The sequence below is a fragment of the Puntigrus tetrazona genome, chromosome 22 (assembly GCF_018831695.1).
Source record: "Puntigrus tetrazona isolate hp1 chromosome 22, ASM1883169v1, whole genome shotgun sequence".
In the NCBI taxonomy this organism is placed as follows: domain Eukaryota; kingdom Metazoa; phylum Chordata; class Actinopteri; order Cypriniformes; family Cyprinidae; genus Puntigrus; species Puntigrus tetrazona.
The window spans coordinates 15,932,240-15,942,220 of NC_056720.1; the positions used below are offsets into that span (position 1 = coordinate 15,932,240).

Below are 9,981 nucleotides of genomic sequence, written 5' to 3' on the forward strand. Positions count from 1 at the left end.
TTACATAACACACAAACAAGAATTCGTAATAATGAAACACAATTTATTAAACAGTACCTACTAATTGACAAGACTACACTGAGAAGACTAAACATAAACACATACACACACACATGCATTCATACACACATTCACAGGTTGGAAGGGAAATGGATAATTGTCTGTCCAAAGTCTGTTAGCTAGTTCTGAGATCGCACTAAGAGCACCAACGAAGCAAGGTTAGGTTTTAGCTTTGCTTACGTGTGTCTGCGCCAATTTAGTAGAGATGAAAAGGTAGTTTTACCACTCGGCGTGTCTGGGGAAATCCCGGCTTGCTGATTGGTCAGGCTCGTCCGTGGGATGACGCGGTGGGGCTTTCCCGGGCCGTTTGAATGGAGTCTCTCTAGCTTGGTGGTTCGCTTTGGATGAACCGGGTTGGTTACGGAAAGGGCAGTGAGTGTCCGTGGAGTGATGTAACGGAGCGGACCAGAGTCGAGGGTATCGGGTTGTTCTTGTTCAGAGTCTTCTAACTTCTCCAAGTTCCGAAGTTTCTCCGTTTCCTTGGCAATTCCTGCAGCGACCCGAATTCCCTGCGACTCCTGGTGGTTCCGAAAACTCTCGTACAAGCTCCACTCGACTCAGAGAGCTCTGTTCCTGCGTTTTGAGGTGCAAGTTTTGGGCCGTGCCCTGGGCAGCTGTCCAATCCCGAGGTCGAAGGGGCGTGTCCACGCCTGCTTTCGACTCCGGTTTCATGCATACTTTATCCCAGTTAGAATTGACATTCTGCACTTCTGTTCCTTATCAAAAGCTTATAAGTGGAATACACTGTTGTGCATTGCACAAACACACATATTCATTCACCATGATATTGGAAACATCGTAAGCTTCAATTTGATATCAAACATGCATTATCTAGCGCTTATGGAACTCTCTCTGTTAGAGGATTATTTAAAGAGTATATAGCGGTTCCTACATACATCCCAAAACATTTATTAAGCAGTTATTTACAGATGAACCTTTATTTGTTTGAAAGGAAGGCATTTAGATTGTTCATTTAGTAGTTTTATGTGTGTCCTGGCAGTTCCTTTATTGTAGCGAAAAGGGAAAAGGCGCGCTTTTAAGGAATGTATGTTGGGACAGAGCAAACCTCCCTGGGGGGGGGTTGAAAGTGTAAGGTTGTCCTGAACACACGTTGATTCACGGAGGGAGTCTCATCACCTTTTGACTTGGTGGCTTGGTAGAACTGGTCCCAGGTCAGTGCACCGAACGGGTTATCGGGCTGTCGACCAGATGTTGCAGTTTCAATCATCCCAATCTTGGCGTGGGTACTCTCGGATTGGCCAAGCTCACTGCAGCGACAGTCCCTTGAGAATGTTTGGTAGACTTTGCGGCGCTCTGCATCGCTCTGCGGACCATCTTGATTGCCTTTATGGTCCGGGGTGCGGAGGATGTGCAATTTTACGACCTGGCTTTAGCGCGATTCCCCCTTTTATGGTTCGTGTCTGTTCATCGAGGCCTCACATATGGATATATAATGATGATATTAAACAATTTGTTATTAAATGCAAAGACGGTCTCTGTAAACAATTCGATGACAATCGCTAAAATTTCCCCAACAAAGCAAATCAGAGACTACAGTGGCAAGGAACCAAAATCCCATCCATACAGACAAAAAAACCTTGGGAGAAACCAGACTCAGTTGGGGCCAGTTCTCCTCTGGCTGGACGCCCAGCACTTAACCTCTAGTTCAATTTTAAACGCAGCTGTGTCAGATAGTGTACATAGTGAGTGAGTGAGTGAGTGAGTGTGCGTGCGCATCTGGATCTGGTGATCTGTCCAAGGGGAGTATAACTAGGTGTTCTGGTCTCTGATGAACATAATCCCTGGGTCCTGATCCACCATCTAATCTTGATATAAACTGAGAAACAGAATAAGAAAGAAAGAAGACTAATATTAGCGTAGATGCCATTCTTTTACGTTGTCCAAGTACTTTGTGTTTTATGAGGAGTGTTCCCAGTTCCAGCTGATCTAATTAATGCAGCATAGCAATCCTTTAACGGATTTGAATAATAAAAGTGTATTAGTGTGCTATGTGTAAGCTAGGTTAAAAGATGTGTCTATAATCTACATAGAAACTGACAGAGTGTGCCTGCTTTAGAGTTACGGAGATTATTCCTCAATTGTAAGTCGCTTTGGATAAAGCGTCTGCAAAATGACTAAATGTAAATGTAAATGTATTCCAGAGTTTAGGTGCTAGAAAAAAAGGTTCTGCGAGTTTTGAGAATGCCATGCGGACGTGCAGGGCTATAATGTGATAAGAGCTCGCTCAAGTATGGAGGAGCTAAACCATTCAGGGCTTTATAGGTAATTTTAAAATAAGATTTTAAAATGTAGCCGATGTTTGATACGGAGCCAGTGCAGTGTTGACAGAACCTGGCTAATATGATCATACAATTTAGTTCTAGTAAGGACTCTTGCTGCTGCATTTTGGACTAGCTGAAGTTTGTTTATTGTGTTTAAGTGTGCAGAACAACCACTCAAAGATTTACAATAATCTAACCTAGAGGTCTTAAACGTATAAATTAACATTTCTGCATTAGACATTGAAAGCATATGTGGCTGTGTGGATGGAATCGGGTGGCAGGAAAGACCAAACTTCCCCAGTATGAAAGGGGACTAACATTCAAATCTCATCCTGACTATGCCACGATGGGAATTTCACCCAAAAGAATTGAAAAACCACCTAAAACAGGCAAACACAGATTCGTACCACCAAATAAGAGTCAGAGAATTGGATCATAAAACACTTTTTATTGACAAATCTTGGGTAAAACAGGACTTAAAATAGTCTTGAAGGTTGTTTGGGCATACACAAGACACTTCTAAAAGTCAAGGTGTAAATCAAGGGCCACCGGACTGGAGCTTACCACAATAAGGAGGACAGACCACACCACTTGATGGTGACTCACTGCACTTCATTGTGTAGACACACGGGCACACCCACACACACACACACACACACAGGAGGTGATCACTGCACACTGTGAAGAAGATGCCATCACCTAAAAGAAATTCTCTGCCCGGTGCTCAGGCTCTGTCACGACAAAGAGAATGCAGGTCAGTAACAAGAAAGAAAGAATTACCAACACAACCAATCAAGAGAATTGAGCACAAAAAGTAAGCAAAACAAACAAACAAACCACAACTTGACCATCTAGGTCACATAATCAGCTCTGCTGTGGACTAAAGGAAGTGAGTTCAAATAAACTGATCAAAACAATTAAGGAAAATCAATTCAACTTAAAAAAAATGAAGATACACAGAAAACCAAAAAAAAAAGAATATTAAACCAAAAAACCTGGAAACAGGACAGCACTGCAACCGTTGATGAAGCAAAAGGTGACTGCAGTGCAGTTTATGGACCGTCACTTAACAGACCGAAGGAATTTGGGTATTAACCACTGATACGAGTAGTCTTCAAAGTCAATGCAGGCAACAAAACTATTCGGTAACCGTGTCTGGTTACCATAGCTTCTCCAGCGTTTAAGTGCTTCTACAAACACCCGCAGGTGGCCCGGCAGCAAGGAGCATTGGTTCAAGACCAGTACTTGAAATCACATCTCAGCTCGCATGCTCTAGTTTAGTTCCGGGGAAATGACGGAAGCGCGTTAACGGCGCTGCGGTTCGTCAGGCGACACACCTCAAACAGCGCATATGTTCCCGTTTTTATAGCACGGGGGGCGCTGACGCAACAATACAATACAAAAAGAATATTGGCTCCTCCTGCCAATTCTTAGAATTAATACTCTGGAGATGGTTCCCTCCGGTGGCCCTCAGAGAGAGCCACAGAGGCATGGTTCATGACATGAACAAAATGTCTAAATAGTTGTGACCTTATTTATTGTGGTTTATAATTACTATGGTCTATTACAGGCAGCTTTACTAAATAAAAATAATGTGTTTGTTTTAAAAAGAAATCAGTTTGGCGAAACATTTTAACAGTAGTATTTATTTCTGTTGAATTATTTTATGTGTAAAAAGAATTAACCCTGGACCACAAAACCAGTCTTAAGTAGCTGGGTTACATTTGTAGCAGTAGCCAAAAATACATTGCATGGGTTAAAATTAAATTAAACATTTTTATTGTTGCCAAATAGATTTTGCACCCTCTCTGATTCTAGATATCATCCTATCATCAGCCTGAGAGACTGATGATGGTGCCAATAAGCTAATTTAATAAAAAAACAAAAACTGTTTTTAGTTTTTTGTTTTTTTATTAAATTACTTGGCACCATCATCAGTCTCTCAGGCTGATGATAGGATGATATCATAGATATAGATCATAGCTAAATCTGCTTGAAATTTTACTCACTGTTTGTTTGATTCATTGATTTATTGAAAATGTTGTTGTTTTGCTTTTTGTCAGTCAACAGAAATCATTCTGAAAGTAGGAAGTTGAAAGCACACCAGAGGTATGAAACTATGTAACTTTTATATAGTATAGTTACAACAATATTTGATTTACAAAAAACATGTTGTGTTTGCAGAATTTGTTGCAGTGCAAAGTTGGAATATGGAATAATTAAAGCAATAGTTCACCCAAAGATGAAAATTATCCCATAATTTACTCATAATGGCCTAGGTCCTAGGTGTATATAAATTTCTTCTTTTAGAAGAACCAATTTATCCTGACTCTTCTAAGCGTGATAATGCTGGTGGATAAGCGGCCATTATTTTGAAGCTCCATAAATTGTATATATCCTTACGTAAAACTAACACTTTCTAAAGCAGATCGATGCAATTTTGTACCAAAAATGTTAATATTATTCAAATTATAGCTCAAATCACTAACTTCAGCAGTGGCTGAATGTACCTTCACAAAAGCCTTGAATTACAGAAATCAGCTAAGAAGCCAGAACTTCAATCTCTCATGAACGTGCATACAGCCACTGCCAAAAGTCAGTGATTTGAGTTTTAGAGAATTTGAGAATTAAAAAAATAGAAATACTTTTGTTACAAAAGCTGCTCCAGAAGACATGTTAAGCCCCAAAGCATATGGGTTAGTGGTTATATACGATTTATGGAGCTTCAAAATAACAACCACTTTCCATCAGCATTGAAAACTTGGAAGAGCCAAGATAAATGTAAAAATAAAAACATATGTCGTTTTATGTCTTGTCTATGTTATTATGTATGTCTTTTGGAATGTAAATTTGAGAATTGATTGTAAGCACATAAATGTTAGCTATTCATTGCTGAAACATATTACAAAGACTGAACTATAGTGCGTAATTGTGTAGTTATACTGTTGAACAGTTTATTACAGGGATTTAAATCATGACTCGATGACGCAATCGAGTTGATACTACTGTAGTTCTAGGCTGAATGTCAACATGCATTAATTCTTCTCCCAAAAAAAAATTTAGCATCTATCAAAATTAATTAAAACGTGAAAGTGAAATGCAAACCCAGAGTACGACACAAACCATACTAATAAGCAAAAAAAAAAAGTAATATTGTAAGGTATTACTTTTAAAAGTAACTTTCCCAACATTGGTTTCTGCAGCTTAAAGTTTGCTAAGCTGCTGCTTGAACTGAACAGTTCCAGACTCAATTTAAGTGCAGAGAATACTGACTCATTTTTTTCAAAGATTTTAACCCCTTAATTTATTTACTTGCCTATTTTTTTGTATAGCTAATAACGCATGGCATGATGAGTTCAGAACAACCATTTAATATTGACTTTGCACAGACTTTAAAAACAACATTAATGTCCACCAGCGTGTAACACTATATTTATCATACTTGTTTTTCTTATTAAGACCTGAAGATGTCAGAGATGTGAATGAAGACGGAGACGAGCTGATGCTGTAGCAACAAAATCCCCCTTTAGTCTGATACTTCAATCTACTTGCATATTTTACATTGTTAACTTCAAAATAAATTTTGACATTCAAACAATTACATTAAGTTTGGTTTCTTTTTGCACTCAACTATATCTTGAACTATATCGTGTGTGTGTGTGTGTGTGTCTGTCTGTCTGTCTCAACCATTCACTTTTATTTAGTGCTTTTTTAAAAATATGGATTGTATTGTATCAAATAGGTGAACAGAGTGATAGTAATGTATGAGTTGTTTCAAAGCATAGTAGATTGTTCCAAACCATTACAATAGTCTAACCTTGAGGCACTCCATATTTCACTTCTATGACTTCTATGAGGATCTATGACTTCTGAAAGCATCTCTTTTAATAGTTTATATAGAATACGGTCTAACATACATGTCGTGTGTGTGTGTGTGTGTGTTTTATATATATTTTGTATATATTCAGTACCTTTCATGTAAGTATAATGGAATAATATGTGAAGTGGCAAAAAGTAAATCCAGGAACCAGGCAAAGATCAGAACATGGGAGAATCTAACAAAGGACAAGCTATAAACAAAATAGGAAACAGGGCCTGCATAGAGTAGCTCTAAGAGAGGAATAAATGCAAAGACTACATGGGACAAAAGCAAAGCACAGAATGGCACTTTAACCCATTTTAACCCATTTATTATTAACTCCGTGCAGTAAAATTACAATCATTAAAAGGTTTTCTTTTGATTCATGAAGAAATGTTCTAAAAATCTGAAGTCTGAATTTAATCTGAATCCCTGAATGCACCGCTCTATTTTGGCGTCGACTAATCGCAAAGTCATTGCTATTGACAGTGTCAATACACGATTTCTTCGTGTAAATATAATATTTGTGCTTGTCATTCCTGAACTGATGTACAGTCAACTGAGTATCAGCATTAACAACAATGTTAACCTCATCTTAAACCCTATTAAGACTGGACTAGAGTTAAAAAAAATTTCACCCAGCATCTGTGATGTACCAATTTTGATGAAACTAACATCTCTGTGTGAGTTGCATACAGCATTTATCTATTAATATAATTTTAATCTATTATAAAACCATGTAAATAAACATAACAAGTGGCTGTTTATAATGAGCCCAAGTAAACTTGAGCAGAGAAATGACCCAAAGGTTGTGTTCATGACCACACTTACCTGACACGTAACATATCTTAGCTGTTTCACATTTTTACTCTCCTTAGTAATTGTATTATTTTATGCTTTCAGTAAATGAAAAATGTCAGATTATCGTGAAAAAAATAAAAATCTTAGAAAAATAAGAGATTATACAAAATGCATGTTATTTCTTATTTAGTACTGTCCTGTAAGATATTTTTATACAAAAGATGTTTACGTATAGTCCACAAGTCAAAAACCCCCAGAAAATATTATTTATTATTAACATTTTTTTTTGTTTTGCTTGTTTTTTTTGAGCAGTTAAACTGAGCACTATTCTTCACAAAAATCGTACATGTTCTGCAGATTTTTCAGTTTTCCAGCACCTTGATCCCTTTCCAACAGCGACTGTATGATTTTGACATCCATGAGGACAGTTTAGGGACTCAAATACAACTATTAAAACCTTCTCTGATGCTCCAGAGGGAAACAAGAGCGGGGAAACATGTTCCATTTGAAGATTAAGGTAAATTGTAATCACAGGTGCAGAAATATTAACATCTTTCCCGAGTTTGAGAATTGTTAGTAGGGTAGTTTGCCAAATCTGCAATAAAATGCAATGATTACAGCTTTAACTGAGGGTGCTTTGGATTTCGTAGAACTGGGCCTGCACTTGTTACAAAGAAAATGCTACTTTTTCCCTAGATGGTGAAAATAGAATTTATGGCTATTTACACTTAATGAAAATAACCACTGCCTGCAAAATAAATCCTCATTGGGATAGTTGTACGTCTGCAAGCAACATTTGATTCATGAATGAAGAAGTGAGAATAATTAAATTAAAACTCTTTTCTTGGTGATTTCTTGGTGATTTTAACATTCACATCTGTTGTCCCAGTAAGCTGCTATCTAAAGAATTCTGTAATCTTATGGACTCCTTTAGTTTTTCTCAATAGGTACAAAGTCCAACACCACCTCATTGCCACACTTTGGATCTGGTATATTCCATGGTTTCTCCACTACAGATATGGAGATCGGACACTTAGCCTTCATTGATCATAAATCTCTGATCATAAATCTCAAATCAAACAAGTATTACATCTGCTCAGGCCCGCTGGGCTCGCTATTATTTGCTACAGTTTGCTACTTCTTATAAGGCAGCCAATGAATTGTCAAGTGCACATTGGCCTACTGTAAGCTTCGATGCTTATACTTATTTTCAACAATACCTCTTTGAATATTGTTAACAACAGTGCTCCCTTGAAGATTAAGCCTATCAAAAAATCTCCTCCTTGGTTCAATGACTCTATTCTCTCACTTCGGTGAATCTGCAGACAAGCAGAACGCAAATGGAATAAGAACAGGCTGCAGTTGTTTTACGGAATTTTAAGGGAGTCCCTTTCTATTTTTCTAAAAGCTGTTAAATCTGCAAAATTTTAATTATTGTCTGAGACTATTTCTAAAAACGATCATAGACCAAAGTTTTATATACAACTATTGACACTTTTTTAAATTCAGTTGTTAATGCTTTCCCTGACATGTTTGATCTATTATGTGAAACCTTTGCCCTTTTATATTGAGAAGATAGCAAGGTCAAGCACCCCATCAGCAACAGCTCTGCATTCTCACCTGAAACAGCTGACTGCTTTCCTACTTGGATTGTGTTCAGTCTAATTTCAGACCTGTAAAGACATTAATTGCTCATCTGAAGCATACTTTCTGTCCGTATGATTTTTAGGGTTTTTCAGGGTACCATTTTGAAATGGTTCAAGTCATTTTTAAACAATAGGATGTTCTCTTTGCGTATCGGAAAACACACTTCTTCAACTATATTTCTCTTTTGTGGTGTTCTCCAGCTGGCTTGACACATAGCTTTCTGATATTTTACATTATCACACTCCTTCTAGGTCACTCAGGTCAGGCAGCCTTGGAATGTTCTCTGTCTGTAGATCGAGGTCAAACCTTTGTGGAGACCAAGCTTTTGCAAGAGCAGATTCTAAACTTTGGAATAGCCTTCCAGTGTGTAGTAAGCAGTCAGAGATGGACGGATCCACTTGCTAGCTCTTTAATAAGAACAGTCAGACAGGCAGGAGATTAACAACAGACACAGAAATATCAGAGGCAATGGCAGAATCGTGAACAGAGTCAAGCGAGGGTCGAGGCAGGCAGCTATGATCAAGGTAGAGGTGCACAGGCAGAGAGAAGATAAACAGTCCAAGATCAACACAGGGACTCAATGGAAATGTCAGAATGCTCAGAATTATCACCCGGGGCAAGGATAAGATTTCACAATGAGCTGGGGTCTGAGCACTCTATATATAGAGGGGTTAATGGGCTACACCTGGGCATGTAATCGGTCCTAGGTATGCACCATGCATGATGAGAAATAAAGTTCGAGACTGTTAGTACTCAGGATAGGGGTTCCCTCCGGTGGCCATCAGAGAGAGCCACAGAGGCATGGTTTATGGCACAGTGTCAATTCAAATGGTCTTATCACTTTCGTCTTTGAATTCAAAATTTAAAACATATTTTCTCAGTGTGAGTTCATAATTTATTATTTTAGTGCATTTTGTAATGTGTACTACTTGTAAACAATTTTGTACATACATGTGTACATGAGTCATTTGTACAGCACTTTGGTCAACCCTGAGTTGTTTTTAAATGTGCTTTATAAATAAAGAAAGAATAATTTGTCATTAAGATGCAAGCAATTAAAAAAATAGGAGTGGGAACATGCACTCAAAAGTGATGCAAGGTCAAGTCAGAAGAAAGCCACTACTAATGATCCAAAACACAAGGCCAAGTCGACCTGTCATTGGCTACAGCAGAATAAAGTGAAGATTCTGGAGTGACCATCTAAGTCTCCTGACCTCAATATCATTGAGCCACTCTGGGAAGATCTCAAATGTGCAGTTCATGCAAGACAGCCTAAGAATTTAGGCTTTTTACCATCTAAGAAGATAAAGAGCCCACAAAAGACTTCAAGCT

The 9,981-nt window shown here is 38.1% G+C and overlaps 1 protein-coding gene across 1 annotated transcript in view; it reads left to right on the plus strand.

Moving 5' to 3' along the window:
* Nucleotides 1-5,943, plus strand: part of LOC122327226 (complement factor H-like) — a 37,051-nt gene extending 31,108 nt beyond the window's left edge. The window contains 3 exon segments of the mRNA XM_043222435.1: nucleotides 3,071-3,096; nucleotides 4,406-4,451; nucleotides 5,802-5,943. Of these exon segments, the coding sequence (XP_043078370.1) occupies nucleotides 3,071-3,096; nucleotides 4,406-4,451; nucleotides 5,802-5,853 (124 nt within the window). The 3' untranslated portion in view covers nucleotides 5,854-5,943.
* The last annotated feature ends 4,038 nt before the right edge of the window (nucleotides 5,944-9,981 follow it).